Here is a 17,333-nt window from a genome sequence, read left to right on the forward strand (position 1 = left end):
AATCAGCTAATAAGCTACCTACTGAATGTCTCCTCTCTAGGAGGCACTTATGAATAACTACACAATGGTCTAATATAATTAGCAGAGAAAGAGGTGAAAATCCTACAAAGTTTTCACACTCATCAGAGAGAGAAGCAGAAACATCCATGTCAAGAGTACTCTTAGAAAAGAATTAATAAAGATGGATCTATAGACTCTAGATCAGAGAAGGTTTCATGGAACTATAAAACAAAACTCTAAAGAAAAATCACCAAGCTAAGAAAATATTAATGGCATTAGAGTAGAATGAGAAAAACAGTCAATGCAGCAATTATAAAAAGCACCCAATAAAGAATCAAGAAAATATAATTAACATGAAACTGATGACACTTCTGAGACTTAGATCAAAAGAGAACAAATTGAAATAATTGGATAAAAAAATAGTTTTGAGTAATAAAGGAGTTTTGAGCATACTCAATGGGGATTTGAGAGGCCCCAAAGAGCAAGCATAAGACCTTTTGGGAGACTGCCATGGACTCCCAAGTCCCAAAAGGGAAAGAGTATAATAGAACTCTTTATTAATACAGCTGCATAGCACACATAGGAGGGAGTATAAGCAGGATCATATTCAGAATTGTTGTTAACATTTGATAAATAAATCATCTTTAGTATTCACCACTGTCATCGTGATAAGCATTCTTTTGAAAGAAAAAGAAAGGAAGGAAGGAAGGAAGGAAGGAAGGAAGGGTTTCATGACATAGGTATAATCTCCAGTTTTATATGTGGAGAGTTTGGTTATACCAATGATACAATCAAACTGCTGAAGTGTCTACTATGCAACATACATTCTAGTAGGCACTTTGCTCATGTTCTCTCATCGATTCCATTGATTTCCTGAACAACAACCTCATCTTGGAGGTGAAGATGCAGAGGTAAAATAAACTTTCAGAATCTTACAGAGTTGGCAGAACCAGAACCAGAAATGATTGATTCTGAAGTTCTCACTTCACAAAGCAAATTTTATTATCAGAGGCTTGCATCTTTATAGGTAGAATTTCAATGTGATTTTTATCTTTAAATTAAGATTCAAGCATATTCTAATTATATCAAAAGAAAACTTTTAAAAGAATATAAGAGTAATATAGCAAATACCATTTCTGGAAATCATTCAAATGTAAGATTATTCTGGTTTGTCTAATTATCTCCATCTTGTTTCCCTTCACCCAAAACAAATAAACAAGCAAAAAAAAAAACCACTTTAAATTTTAAGATTTAATGTCTGGTCATTTATAGGCATTACAGGGCACAGGCATAATTATCTAAAATAATTTATAATTGTTTTCATTGAGAACTCGTTCAATTACAAATACATACTAAATTGTAAGGAAAGGAAAATTATAAAATGTTCCAATTCCCTTCCCAGGGTAGTAGGGCTGACACACCAATTCTAAGGAATTTTTGACTTTTTAAAAAATTTTATTAACATATAATGTATTATTTCCTTCAGGGGTACAGGTCTGTGAATCATCAGTCTTACACAATTCACAGCACTCACCATAGCACATATCCTCCCCAATGTCCATAACCCAGCCACCCTATACCTACCCCCACACTCCCCAGCAACCCTCAGTTTGTTTCCTGAGATTAAGGAATTTTTGACTCTTTACAAATAATTTGTATAAGTGAAAGCTTAAAATCTTTCCAGAACTAGAAAGTTAAAATATAGTCATTTCTGTTATTAAAATTTCATGCTTAAAAGAACTAGTACAGTAAAAGCATTTTGGGATAATTTTAGTATTCTAATTATCTAATTTTATATAACCTCACATAATTATTATCTTGTAATTTAAATACATATTTTCCCAAGAAAAACACTTACTTGAGTTGCAGGTTGCATGATCATCTATATTGAAATGAAACTGCTTTTCTGAAAATAGAACAAAACATTAATATGCAAATAATGGTAGCTTTCCTACTCCCCAACCCCCAAATTTTAAGGAATCTGCTTTAGTCTCCTATTTGACTGAAAACTTCGAACTTTTTCTTCTATTTAGAACAGTGTGACTGTAGAAGAAATCAATAATCACTCCTAGCTTCTCACTTATGAAAGTACTCCTCATTTAAAAGAGGAAAACCTGAAACAGTTTCTGGCCTAATATCAAGGTAATTCTGGAAGCATCTGGCTAGAAAAATAAAACTGACAATAAAACTTAGCATATATAAAAGTCTCCCCAAAATTTCCCCTGTAAACATAATGTAAACTATAATGCAAACACCAACAGCACAACAACTGACACGGAAGTCAAGTATCTCTCATCTGATTTTTATAAAGAGATCATATAAATTCATCTGGACTCTGCAGAAATTCACAAGCTTAGCCATTAGCCTCTTCTGCCAGACAACAAGGTAGAAAAGACAGATATCAACTTTAACTATAAAACAATACTCAATGCCTTCCCATAATAAATTTTCATAAGCTGTTTTCTACATAAAATACTAAAGACAAAAAAAAAAGAAACAGCAATTTTAACTCCAAAGTACTACTTTTGGAATCTATTGAAAAAAAAATACAATTTTAATTAATTAGGTTAGTACAATTATTTAATGTAATTTTAGAGGGAAAAAAGGTGAAGAGCTTAAAAACACTCAGAATAAAAGAGACTATATAAAACCTAGGATTTTTTATTGCTTATGGCAGCATAATATACTAGTCTATTTTTTATTATAAACTACCATTAAAACATTATAAAAAAATTAAAATGGTCTATAATGCTGTCAATTTCCAAGAAAAAGTTATTTTCTCCTCTAAGTTTTGCCAAACATACCTCATGCACAGTATCAACTACACATACGACTTTCCTTTCAGGAACATTTCTTCTGGTACCAAAGTTGAACTTGAGCTAAATCTAACTGAAAAGTCTAATATTACATCACGTTTTCTTTGCGGGAAAGCAAAGGACAGCAGAATGTCCTTTTTGATGTCATTTTTCCTTCTCTCTACCATAGCAAAAGGCCAAAGTACAATTGAGCATTACTAATGAGCTTGTTATGCTTCCCACGAGCTAATTCAGTGGAGAATACATTTTCCTTTGGCATAAATAATTCTTTGTCCTCAACAAAGATCCACAGTAAGAAGCTTCCGAGACTATTTTTTAAAAATGCAGCAAAGAAGCTGCTCCCATTAAAATAAGGAGTCCCACATAATCAGACAAGAGCTTTAACAGTTGGAACTGCCAACCCAAAACAAAAGAAGGCCTAAATTATAAGGCGTCTGCAAATCAAGAACAGTGACACATTCACAAAGAAGCTATCACAAAAATGTTTCGTAGTTGCACTTTTTATGGAAAATCCAACAAAACTGGTTTTACGAAACAAATAAAGAATTTGTGCACAACCTTCAGTCACTTGAGCTTTAGCAGAACAGTCTTTTTTATACATATTTTTCAAAGCATTCTACTTGTGTAATACAAAGAACTACTCTTAGGATGATAAAAATATAACCACCTGTATTACCTTTAAAAAGAAATTTTCTAATAAATTGTACTCAAATAGGCAATAATGTAACTTCATATATGAAAAACTATCACATATACAAATACATGCTTTTATTGGAAAACTATAAACTGATGAGATTGTATCAGTGACTCACTTAATTAATGAGTACTCATCATGTTCCAGATCCTGAGAGCCAGTTATTGATATTTTCTAGTCATTTAGTATTCTTTTTCTAAACCATTTTTGTGTCCTCAGGTATTTAATCCCAACAGTAGCATCTATTCTACAGTTACCCCTATCCCGAGTCTGCATCACAATCACAATTCTTACCTCCCATTCATTTTGTTACTACCTACCCTTCTATCTTTCCCTAAAAGTCTCAGTCTCTATTTTTCTCACATAAACCAAATATGATGAATCAGCAACACTTCATTTTTGGAGCTGCATTTTAATCAGCAAATTATTGCCTTTATTTTGTTTTGTTTTTGTCTTTCTCTCTTTTGGGAGGAGCCTATTTCAATTCTTTGACAACTTGAGGAAGTCTTTTCCCTTAGATTTGGGCAAGAAGATCTCTGATTTGACCAAACTATACTGTAACCCTGCTGGGAATCATTCACAAGACCAGGATTGGAGATCTTAAAGGAAGAGAACTAAACTTTTACAGTCTGAGGAAATCAGAAACACAAAAGGCACTCACTCATCCACCTGAAACCTGAACAGAATTTGGGCCTAACCTACTCATCTTAGAAACAGGTTCAGTCATGAGGTCCTCAAGATCATTTATGGTTAGCCTCTTCATACCAATTTAACTTAAAATCATGATGGCAGAAAATGCCAACCTGTTGAACAGATCCTTCTTCCCACAGCTGTAGGCTTTGAAACTGAGTACATTTTTATCCCCCACCCACATTGTAAGATATGACGGGAGGTAATAAGGTAGAATAGTACATTCCTGGTACAAATGGGGGAGGGGGAGTTTGGGAAAAAAATGACGAAAAAGCAAAGAAACAAGGTAAGTTTTTTCAGGAAAAAAATGACATTAACTGCCACCATACCACATTTAGCACTCAGACACCAGATTACTGCCAAAATACATAAACTTTAGGGATACGATAAATGCCAAAATTGGGATAGTGGGATAATGCTTACTGTTGAGGAGTGGGAGAAAGATGAGACTGGGAAGAAATGCCCAGAAGCTTTTCAAATGCACTGGTAAGATTTTATTTCAAGATAAATGTTGAGAACACAGGGGTTATTATACTAGTCTGTATGCCTTTCTGTATGTAAAAAACCATTTCATCATTTTTTAATGCTTCATTTAGAAAAATAACTGCAGAGGATATCTGGATTTTTTTCAGGGTCGGGGGGTGGGGGACTTTCTTAGCTTTAAAGTTTGGGCTCACTCTGGAAAACAGCATGGAGGTTCCTCAAAATGTTGAAAATAGAACTGCCCTATGACCCAGCAATTGCACTATTGGGTATTTACCCTAAAGATACAAATGTAGTGATCCAAAGGGACACATGCACCCGAATGTTTATAGCAGCAATGTCCACAATAGCCAAACTATGGAAAGAACCTAGATGTCCATCAACAGATGAATGGATCAAGAAGATGTGGTATATATACACAATGGAATACTATGCAGCCATCAAAAGAAATGAAATCTTGCCATTTGCAACAACATGGATGGAACTAGAGCGTATCATGCTTAGCGAAATAAGTCAAGCAGAGAAAGACAACTATCATATGATCTCCCTGATATGAGGAAGTGGTGATGCAACATGGAGGCTTAAGTGGGTAGGAGAATAAATGAAACAAGATGGGATTGGGAGGGAGACAAACCATAAGTGACTCTTAATCTCACAAAACAAACTGAGGGTTGCTGGGGGGAGGGGGTTTGGGAGAAGGGGGTGGGATTATGGACATTGGGGAGGGTATGTGATTTGGTGAGTGCTGTGAAGTGTGTAAACCTGGTGATTCACAGACCTGTACCCCTGGGGATAAAAATATATGTTTATAAAAAATAAAAAAAAAAAAAAAAAATGAAGGAGAAAAAAAAAAAAAATAAAGTATATGATTCAGTGGCAAAAAAAAAAAAAAAAAAAAAAAAAAAGTTTGGGCTGAATATTTCCTAATTGCCTAATAGGGAAAATAGAAATGCTACAGTCATACCAAAGATATTTCATTTTTTAAAATATGCACTAAAATAACACATCATAAAAGCACCAGCTCTGGTAGTAGAAAGTAGCAGATACAACTGGTTTGAATTCCAGGTCCAGCACATTAGCTATATGACCTTGGGGTGCTTAACTTTTCTGATTCTCAGTGTTCTCATCTGTAAAATGGGATACCACCACCTCCTCCACATGGTTATTCTAACAAATGAGATGACACACATGAAGTACCTGACACATAACTACCACTTAACAAATGAGTTGATATGATTAATATTTTGACGAGACATGATTATAGTTCATTTAATATAACTTATCAAATTAAAAAGAGATAAGGCCAGTAATACCTAGAAATCATTAAACATAATATGGGAAGCTTCTTTTACTAATAAATAAATATAGTTATAAGTGAAAGCAAAAGCTTTAAAATAGCCAGGTCATCATGGGGAGGATACTCAGATATGAATCCGTGACTCACAGTTCTCTTTGCTAGAATACAAGTCTTCAGGAACTTATCTAACATCAACCCTCTGCTCCATTCAGTCTGTCTGCTCCTTGTCCTCCCTCAGATTTGTTCACTTCTGTGGCTACATCACTGTTCAGTCTGGATGCTTTTCCATGGGGTGAACACTCGTGCATTGATTCAACAAGCATTTACTCTTCCTCTTTAATGAACTAGGACCACAACCAAGAGACACAGTAATGAACGTAACAGACATGTGACTACTCTTATGGAACTAATACACCAGTTGGGAAATTTTTAAAAAGCAACCACACAAATGAATACACAGAGTTAAATCTTGACCATTTTACTTTGAAGGAAAGAACGGGGGAAGGAAACAGCAGGGCCTACCTGAGACTTAGATCGAATGCTTAGAAATGGTTTAGCTGAAGGGAAAACATGAATTTGAAGAACGGTAGGAGTTAGGGAATGAGAGGAAGAGAATAATTTTTGCGAAGACTGAGGAGAGAACGTGGCATATTCCTAGAACCGAAAGAAGCAGGCATGGCTGCAGCAAGAACAAAGTGTGGCTTGGAAGGGGACTGAAAAGTTAGGCAGCAGCCCCATCCCACTAGGCCTCCTGAAGATACTAGATTTTATTCTAGATGCAGTGAGAAGCCATGGGAGAGCTTTAACCAAGGGAGAGACAATCTAATTCCGAGTTTCAAAAGAGCTCTTTGAGGGGGAGAGTGGAAGACGGCAGTGAAATAGTGATGGGTTTAACAGAGAAAGGGGAAAAGAAACAGAAAGGGGAGTGGCTAGAGATGTGGGGAAAAGAACCAGGGGAAACAATGAAAGGAGGAGACATGGAGAGGATAGAAACAGTGAGACCAGATAGGAAATGGGAGCACACAGGTAAAGAGATGGAGAGGAGCCTGGCAGAGGAAGAGTTAGAAAATCTGCAGGACTGCAGTAGTTTGGTGACAGTGAGTGAGCTAGAACAGCAACATTATCTCCACTTTCGAGAAGCGGATGGAGTTGATATCCACTTTAGTCAGAACCAAGACCTGATAATGGTTAGAGACGAGGAGTGGAAGGGCAGAGTGAAAGGTCAAAAGTGACTCCCAGGTTTCTGGCTTAAGCAATTGAGCAAATACATAGTGGGAGCTTTTATTGAGGTGAGGATGATAAGAGTGTGAACAAATCAAGGCAGGGAACACAATACAGACAGGTCAAAAGCACTGTGCTTTGATCATGTTTAATTTGAGAAGACTTTAAAGACATTCTAGTGGAAGTGTTTGTCTGGCAGATGGTAATACTAATCTAGAGCCGAGAAGAAAGTTTAAGAGAAGGTAGAAATTGTCAGAAAATACTTGGGAGGTAAAGCTATTAAGAAGAATGAGATAATTCTTCTGTCTTGAGAAAGAAATGAAGAAAGCAGTAATAAGGGCCTAAGCACAAGAGAAAAAACAGAAAATCCAATATTAGTCCTGAGAAGGAGTTAGCATAGGAGATAGAGAAAGAACAGTTGAAAAGATTCTTCATCATCTTAACTAACCCAGGCTTATAATTTGTTTAACCTCCTCCCAGTAGCCCTTCCTGACTGGCCTGAATTACTTCTGATTCTATCTTTAGCTCTTGAATTTACACAGCATTTCCCCAATATCTTGCCTTTACACTGCTTCATATCATTTTGTGTTATTTCTGTGCATTGCTTTGCCAACTGTATTGTAAGTTCCTAGACTGCTGCTAGCAGTATTGAAAGAGTATTTAAGCCTAAAGTTTAGGAAACATTTTTGGTAAATCTCTAGGGAAAATTGGGTTGTCTCTCTTCTCCACAGTGTTTCTGCTATGGAACAAAATGTGACAGCAGCTTGGAACCAGCTAAATCATAGACAAGTATCTACTGGGAGACCTTTTTTTTTTTTTTTTTTTAAATTTTTGGTATTCTTTATTATTTTCATGTGACATGAACTGATAAATTATTTTGCCTCTCAGCCAGCATTTCCAAGGTGGAATATGTACAATGGTTACTAGTCAAAGTACCAGCAGGCCAACTGAGATGCCTGATAACCAAAGGAATCACTAAGGAAAAAAAAAAAAAAAAAAGAATGGTGTATAGGCAGAGGGTCCAAGTGAAAAGCATAGAATAGCTGTGACAAGGGGCATGAATTCTGGAAGCAATGAGCTACTCAGGAACTTGTGTGTCTCAGTGAACAAGTACACTTTTATCCCATCTTTAATGAACTCCATTTGTGGTAGACAGAATAATGGTTCCCCAAAATGTTTACATCCTAATCCCCAGAACCTGTGAATACACTACTTTGTGGGCAAAATGGGCACTGCAGATTGAGTAAATTAAAGACTTTGAGATGAGTGATTATCTTGGTAGGTCAAACAAAATCACAAGAGTCTATGTAAGGGGAATGCCATGGCCAAAATTCCTGATGATCATAGATGCAAAAATGCTCAACAAAATATTAGCAAACTGAATTCAACAACACATTAAAGAGATCATATACCATGATCAAGTGGGATTTATTCAGGAATGCAAGGATGGTTCAAACCACAAAGCATTCAACATGATATACCATGTTAACAAAATAAAAAACAAATGATCAGCTCAATAGATATAGAAATAAGATTTAACAAAATTCAACACCAATTTATGAGACAGATTCTCAACAGAGCTGTTACAGATGGAACATAATTTAACATAATAAGGGCCATATATGACAACCTCACAGCTAATATCATGTGGTCAAAAGCTGAATAGCTTTCCTCTAAGATCAAGAACAAGAAATGGATGCCGACTCTCACTACTTTTATGCAACATAGTATTTGGCAGTCATGGTCAAACAATTAGACAAGAAAAAGAAAAGTATCCAAATTGGAAAGGAAGAAGTAAAACTGTCATTATTTATACATTACATGATATTATGTATAAAACATCCTAAAGACTATCAAAAAATCTTAGAACTAACAAATGAATTCAGTAAAGCCACAGGATTTAAAAATCAATACATTGAAATCTGTTGCTTCTATACATTAATAACAAATTATCAGAAAAAGATATTAAGAAAATAATCCCATTTAGAGTTACATCAAAAAGAATAAAATACCCGGGAATAAATTTAACCAAGAAGGTAAAAGACCTGTACAAACTGAAAATTGTAAGACATTGATGAAAGAAACTGAAAAAGATGCAAAATATGAAAAGATATTCCATGCTCTTCAACTGGAAGAATCAATTAAAATGTCCATATTACCCAAAGCAATCTACATATTCAGTGCAATCTCTCTCAAGATTCCAATGGCATTTTTCACAGAAACACAGCAGAACAATCCTAAAATTTATATGCTTGCTCATTCTCTGTCTCTGTCTCTCTCTCTCTCTCAAAAAATAAATAAAATCTTTAAAAAACACACAGCATGGTACTGGCATGAAAATATATAAATCAATGGAAAAAATTAAGAGAATCCAGAAATAAACCCACACATTTATGATCAATGTATAACAAAGGAGCCTAAAATATGTTATAGCAAATAGACAGTCTCTTCAATAAATGCATTGGGAAAACTGGACAACCACGTGCAAAAGAATGAAACTGGACCATCATCTTATACCACACACAAAAATTAACTCAAAATGGATTAAAGACTTGAATTTGAATGTGAGACCTGAAACCATAAAACTCTTAGAAGAAAACATGGGTGATAAGCTCCTTGATATCAGTCTTAGAGATGATTTTTTGGATCAAACTCCCAAGGCAAAGGCAACAAAAGCCAAAATAAATAAGTGGGACTACACAAACTAAAAAGCTGATGCACAAGAAAGTAAACCATCAACAAATGAAAAGGAACCAACCGAATGGGAGAAAATATTTGCATATCTTATGTGATAAGGAGTTAATATCCAGCTCAACTCAGTAGCAAAACAATCTGTCTAAAACTGGACCAAGAACTAAGGGTTGCTGAGGCCTGTGGGGTGGGAAGGATAGGGTGGGTGGGTTATGGACATTGGGGAGGATATGTGCTATGGTGAGTGCTGTGAATTGTGTAAGACTGATGATTCACAGATCTGTACCCTCGAAGCAAAGAATACATTATATGTTAATTTAAAAAATGGACAGAGGACCTGAATAGATATTTGTCCATAGTAGACATACAGATGGCCACAGACACATGGAAAGACACTCAAAATCATTAATCATCAAGGAATGCAAATCAAAACTACAATGAGGTATCACCTTACACCTGTCAGAATGACTTACCAAAAAGCCAAGAAATAACAAGTGTTGGTGAGGATGTAGAGAAAAGGGAAACCTCCTGCACTCTTAGTGGAATGCAAATTTATGCAGCCACTATGAAAAACAGTATGAAGGTTCCTCAAAAAATGAAAACAAGAACTATTATGTGATCCAACAATTCCACTTCTGGGTATTTATTCAAAGAAAATCAAAACACTGATTTGAAAAGCTATATGCATCCACAAGTTCACTACAGCATTGTTTACAATAGCCAAGATACAGAAACAACCTAAGTGTCCAATGACAGATAAATGGATAAAGAGGTGGTGTATGGATACAATGGAATATTACTCAGCCATAAAAACGAATGAAATCTTGCCATTTGTGACAATATAGAAGGACTTAAGGGCATTACGCTAAGTGAAATAAGTCAGATAGGGAAAGACAAATACCATATGATCTCACTTATATGTGGGATCTAAACAAACAAACCAACCAAGCTGATAGATAAAGAGAACAGATTGGTGGTTGCCAGAGGTAGGAATTAAGGGGGTGGGCAAAATGGGTGAAGGGGTTCAAAGGGTACAAACCTACAGTTTATAAATCATGGGGATGTGATGTATAGCATGGTGACTGTAGTTTATAATACTGTATTACACATTTGAAAGCTGCTAAGAGAGTAGATCTTAAAGGTCCCCATCACAAGAAAAAAAATTATAACTATGTATGGGGATGGATGCTAGCTAGATTTTTCATTGTGATCATTTTGCAATATATACAAATATCAAGCATGTATGTTGTACATCTGAAACTAATATGTGACATGTCAACTGTATCTCAATAAAAATACATTTTTTAAAAAGAGGGATGAAGAAAAGTCAAAGAAGCAGAGAAACAGATTTGAGATGGAAGGTGGAGACAAGGAACACAGGTGCTCTCCACAGCTGGAGAGGGGAAAGAAATGGGACTTCCCCCTGGAGCCTCCAGAAAGAAGGAAGCCCTAATAACATCTTTTTTTTTTTTTTTAGCTCATTTCATATTTGTGACCTCCTAAACCATAAGATAACAAATTTGTGTTGTTTGCAACCACTACAGTTGTGGTAATTTGTTCCAGCAATAATAGGAAAGTAATAGTAGAGAAAGGAAGCTATGCCCAGAGGGTCAAGATATTTGGCCCCAAGAAAGCAATATGCACCCAGAACATGACTGGAAGATATAGTGATCCAACATACTGAAGTAGTGAGAAAAATGACACCAGTCTGTATAGTATGCTAAAAGATAAATAAAAACCAACCAAACAAACAAACAAAAATGCAAAATTTATAGGTAAAACCCATTGTGCTATGTGCTCTCTAGCATCATCTCATCATCATCATCATCATCATCACTACCATCAAATGGCCCTGCGTTTGTATAACTGAGATTATTTATTCATTTCCTCATTTACATATTTACAAAGGCTTCCTATGTTTACTATTTCAGGGAATAGCACCAACAGTCACCAAGTTAAATAGATCATCCATGATTCCTTCCTCTCCCACACCTTCACAGAGTCCTTGCATTTGTCAGTTAAAATAGTGACCACATCTTTGTTGCTTCTACCTCTAAATTTCCTCTTCAGTATCTATGGCCACGCCTCTAGTTCAAGTCATCATCACCCCTCTCTCTAGGTTTACTGAAACAGCTTCCAAACAGTCACCCTCTCCCAGCTTTGCAAGCCTCCAACCTGTTCTTCATGTGCTGCAGCCAGATTGATCCTTCAGAAACCCTTATTTGAGGATACCTTTCTCCTTCCCTACTTAAAGCACTTAATGACCCTCCAATGCCTTCAGGATAAAGCCCCAACTCCTCAACAAAGCTAACAAAGCCTGATAAATCCCCTCTAGCCTCTTTTCTAGACCCTCACACTCCAGCCATATTGAACTTCTTTTAGACCCTTCAAGCATGCTCCCTCATCTCTGGGACTTTGCGTGATGATCTATCTACATGCAACAATCTTCCTCCTCCTTTCTTCCAGACTCATTCCTACCTATTTCAGATTCAATTCATCTATTTAAAAAAATTAAAAAAAAAAAAAAAAAACCTCCCAAACTCCTCCCTAATTTAGGTTACACAGCAATATATGCTTTTATTTTACTCTATACTTTCTAAAATAAGACCCTTAACATTCTCTACTTCTTCTACTACTGTGTAGAAATTAGTGCTAAAATTAGTACCAGAATTACTCCTAAATACAGTAAATGTTACATTTATCACTAAAGAGAATATGAAACAATAATGAAGTAAATCTGTGGTATACTCATTAAAGGAAAATGCAGCTTCCAAAGCAGATAAAAAGATTTTTCAAGAGAAAGAAATAAGATTCTTACAGCTTCATAAAAACATCACATGTTATTTGCAAAATTATAAAGACTATTCATTTGTGGGGAGTCTTTGCTTTTCTATTTGAAATTTTCCTTTTGCAATATTTCATAGAGATTCTACCTAAATAACTTAATTTTATGTTCAATAGAACTATTCATTTATCAAAAAACTTTTAAAGAACTTAAAACATTTTGCCTTTATATATGATAAACTAAAAGACTCTACGGAAAACATACCCATACACAAACACTAATATAAAGAAATATAAAAACAATATAAAGTATCTATTAACAAGAAACTGCTCAAATAAGTCGTCATACTTTCATTCAGTGGATTTATTCAGCCACTTGAAAAAATAATAGCTATATCTACTGATATGAAAAGATGTTATGTGACCAAAAGCAACCTGTAGAACAGCATGCATAATTATATTATTGGGATCACAATGTTTTCTAAATTGGGGGAGGGAGGGTATAAAATAAAAAAAACTTCTGAACACAGTCAAACAAGTTTTTCAACAGCCAATTTTATTTTTAGGATCCAAAATTGTAACATGTCACCCATCAGAGGGGAAAAAAAGTCATTATGTTTGAAACTACATAAAGTGAGCTCTTCAACCATAGTTAACTGTATACTGTTACAGAAAAGTATATGTTGTGTGATAGTGGACAGAAATTTCCATCAGTCAGCACTTCAGCAATATCTACCATATGACTAATGGTCATAGTACTATAAATTACTAAGATGCTTTCAACATCAAAGATGAAACTAATGTTTAGTGCATATGCTACATTTTATTACATCCTAGTTCTTTAGAAATTAGTAATTTATTGATAAGATAAATGGCAACTTTCTGTTAAAACAACCTAGTACGTAACAATGTAATAACATTTGTATTTTTAGAAGGAGAAACACTAAAGAAATACAAATGCAATGACTGCCTTATTGTGTAAACATGCCTTCGGAGGCATTTCTTTATGGCAGTTCAATTTTGATTAAAAATTGTGAAACTGGAAGTGAGATAAACTTACTGACAGACTCAAATTTCCTATTCTCTCAAATTCTATGTACATGACATGATTCTTTAGGTATGTAAAGGTGTATCTGATATCAAAGTATAGAAGGCAATAGGTAATAAGGAAATAAAACACATAAACACAGATATACACGGACATGTTACTGAAAGTAAACTATAACAATACATATTAACCTTAATCCTTTACTTCCCTCCTCAATAGTTGGCTTGAGAAAAATTATTGAAATAACTGAACTTTCTTAACTCCAAACTTGAGATTTACAGGGGGTTGGAGAGGGGATAATAGAAGAGTGCTGCATAGTAAAAATAGAGTGAATACACCAAAGCTAAATACAAATTAGGAAACATTACTTCTGAACTGGTGAATTCTCCAAACACCATTAGACTCATTTAGTTTTTAGTAATAGCATGTATGTTGCTGACATTCTTCTCTTATCACACACTTTGATCTACTATCACAAATTATTTACTATTTCTTTTATTATGAAGTATTCAAAAATAAAACTATACATGGCAGAAATGAACTGTGCTATACAAACAACTCTGTGCAGAGAAGTTATGTAACACTAGGAATATAAATGAAGGGCAGTGTGACACACACAAAAAACGGGGTGGACTGAATTCTGAGTGGACTAAGTAGGTTATTTACTTTCTCTGAGCTTAAGTTTCCTCACCTATAACGTGCAGATTACACCAACTACATTACAGGATTACTAAGAGGTTTAACATTAATATAAGTAAAGCACCTAAAACACTTACCTGCACCATCTAGGTAATAATGTGTTTGATATATACTATTTTTAGTGCTTACAGGTATTAAATTAATCAATGAATTAGAACTCATCACTATCTTTACCACTACCTTTACCTGCTGTGCCTCTCAGTCCTTTGGGTGTAGCTTGAAACTTAATCCAAATTAAACAGCAAGAAATAATAATAGCTATATCTCAGGCACTGTACTAAACCATTTACGTGGATTATTTATTTCATTTAATCCTCATGACAATCCTCCCATCAATAAGGCAGGAATTATTGTTAACTTTTTTTTTTACAGATTAGGAAATTTAGCCTTAGAAAGATTAAAAAATTTGCCTAAGGCCATACCCCTGGTAAACCTGATTTCAGAACCTGCATGCTTAGCAACTTTGCCATGTTAAAAAGAAATATTACTTTTAATTCAATAATGTCAAAATAGCAGACACCTACTATCCAAAGCTGTTAAGGAATTTTTGAAACAGATGAATCAGACAACTTGTATCAGAATATATGCTAGAAGATTCTCATCAGTTTCCACTTTTTCATTCAAATCCAACCCAATCTCCTCCCAAAGAAAATCTGAGGTGGCTAGAATTCCAATTCCTAATAATTTAAATCCCAAGAAATGTTATCACATAGCAGCTCACCAACTGCTTATCTGCTGATAAAGTAGTTGTCAGCGCTCTTCACGCGAGCAAAACAAAACCCAAAGTGTGACTTGGACTGTGCCTGCAAAAAACCATCTCTTCACTTAAGGACTGGATCAGCAACTCCGCCATGCATACCACAGCACTCTTAAATCCGTAAAATTCAACTTGAAAAGATTGGTTAGGAACCAGGAGTGACTGCATCAGGAAGGACACCTTCCAAGAGCTTCCCCAGATTTCCAGGGCAATCTACAAGCCTTCCCTTCCTTTTACCCCACAAGGCAGCCCTCCAAACTAAGGGATGCAGCTGGGAAAGCAAAGCCCTGCCCGGACTGGAGAGAACAAATAGGGAAGAGGCTGTAAACTTTGCCAGAGGAGAAAATGAACGTCTGTGTCGTTCTCTTTCCAAGGTCTATGACTTTATTAATTCTTCCAAAAGGTGGTGTTGAGGAATCAAGTGACCCTATATGCGCCGGGCGCTTGCGGAGAAGGGTGCCCCTGGAGACCTTCAACTAGCTTCAGGTTCTGATCTCCCTCTCGTTTTCTAAAGCAGACCAATAGCGGCTTGACACCTCTTCCCCAGCCTACTACGTCCGCACCTGCTGCCCCCCCTCCCCTCCCCTGCACACCTGTTGCCCCTCGCGCCGCACCAAGGTGGGCAAGACGGGGCAGGCAAAACGTCACCTTGACAGCCCCAGGGACCAATCAGAGGACGCGGCTTCCGCGGCGGGCCAATCGCAGAGCGTCTTGGATTCCGGGGAGAGATCCCACCAAACCCGCGCTTCGACTCGGCGGAGCGCCGAGGGTCCTCGAGCCCGCAGACTGAGGCGCGACAGCCCCAGTAAGGCGAGGAAAGGCTCGCGAGGAAAAGAGAAAGCAAACAGGGAAGTACTCACGCGCCCAGGCGCGGGATGGTCACTTCTCCCTGCGGGGTGACATCTCGGTTCAATCTGTGCGAAGCCGGCACGCCCCTGACCAACCGCCGCCGCCTCCGCCTCCGCCTGGGTCTCCGGTCTCGCCGCGGTTCGCCGCCTGTTTCGAAAGGACCAATCAGAAGGCGGAGGGAGGGCGTGGCTGGAGGCCCCGCCCCAGGCCGCAGGGAGCACGCGACCCGCGCGCGCGCGCCTCAGTCAGCCGGGGCGCCCCGCCTTCCACCCCTTGGAGCCTTCCAAGTCTGGTGGCCAACCCCGCTTTTCATGGAAAAGGGAAGTGGCTTGGTCTCGAAGCAGGTTCCCCCCCATCTGGCATCCCGGCGACATCAACAGCCCCGAAATTTGTCCCGATGGGCAGAAGAGGTGAATCAACCTCGCTTGTAAACATCCTGGAGAGCTGCCGGGTAGAGTACAAGGGTGTTGCCGGGTCGTACCCAGATCCCTTAAGAGCCCCTCCCAGCTGTAAACCGCTGGAGATCCGGCTGCAGTGCGGGCGCCACGGTTTCCGGAGACAAACTGTCACCCATAGGAATAGGAGTCCTAAGCAGAAACCTTCCCGAGAGAGAGGTCCCTCCCGCTGTGAGGTTCGGTGTTGAAAGATGGAGAGCTCCCGGCCACAACTGGAAGCAAACAGGATGTTGGCTCTTACTTCAGGAAACCCAAGAGACGGGGGCGGGGGGGGGGGGTGGTAAAAAAATTCACCTCATCACAATGAGGGATGCTTACTAGCTCGGAGGGTTGAAATCGAGCAGAGACTGGACTTCAGTGTAGCAATAAAAAAAGGTCTGATAACTGCAACTGTAATGTGACTTGTTAATAGTTGGGTGGGGGGGAGGGGTCAGTAGTCAAAAGCCTGGAGGCCCAGACCCTTCCCTTCTAGTTCGATTTGGTCAGATCATGTCCCTTCTCTAGCCCTCAGTTTCCCATCTGTAAAATGAGAGCGTTGATGTGGAGTGATGTTCTCTCTCTCTCTAGAATTTCTTCTTTCCTTCACTCATCAAAATCAATGAGAATGGGGAGCCTGAGTGGCTCAGTCCTTAAGCGTCTGCCTTTGACTCAGGTCATGATCCCCAGATCCTGGGATCAAGCCACGTGACGGGGTCCCTGTTCAGTGGGGAGACTCCTCCCTCTTCCTCTGCCTGTTGTTCCCCCTACTTGTGCTGGTTCTATCAAATAAATAAAATCTTAAAAAAAAAAAATGAGATTCTGCTGCTGCATTGCTGAGGAGACTAAAATGAAGAAGACAATGCCGCCCTT

At 37.5% G+C, this 17,333-nt stretch overlaps 1 protein-coding gene across 4 annotated transcripts in view; it reads right to left on the minus strand.

Annotated features, from left to right (window-relative positions):
* Nucleotides 1-16,634, minus strand: part of GAS2L3 (growth arrest specific 2 like 3) — a 39,561-nt gene extending 22,927 nt beyond the window's left edge. The window contains exons 1-3 of one of the 4 annotated variants that reach the window (XM_045084797.1): nt 16,511-16,634; nt 16,041-16,176; nt 1,859-1,906 (exon numbers count right to left, since the gene is read on the minus strand). In XM_045084797.1, the coding sequence (XP_044940732.1) occupies nt 1,859-1,882 (24 nt within the window). In that variant the 5' untranslated portion in view covers nt 1,883-1,906; nt 16,041-16,176; nt 16,511-16,634. Of the gene's footprint in view, nt 1-1,858; nt 1,907-2,804; nt 2,961-15,828; nt 16,012-16,040; nt 16,219-16,510 lie in introns of those variants that run through there. The other 3 variants (XM_013051512.2, XM_004742960.3, XM_004742959.3) reach the window with 3 other exon arrangements.
* Between the last annotated feature and the right edge of the window lie 699 nt (nt 16,635-17,333).

Source organism: Mustela putorius, unplaced genomic scaffold, assembly GCF_011764305.1.
Source record: "Mustela putorius furo isolate JIRA1106 unplaced genomic scaffold, ASM1176430v1.1 tig00000788_pilon_pilon_pilon, whole genome shotgun sequence".
NCBI lineage: Eukaryota > Metazoa > Chordata > Mammalia > Carnivora > Mustelidae > Mustela > Mustela putorius.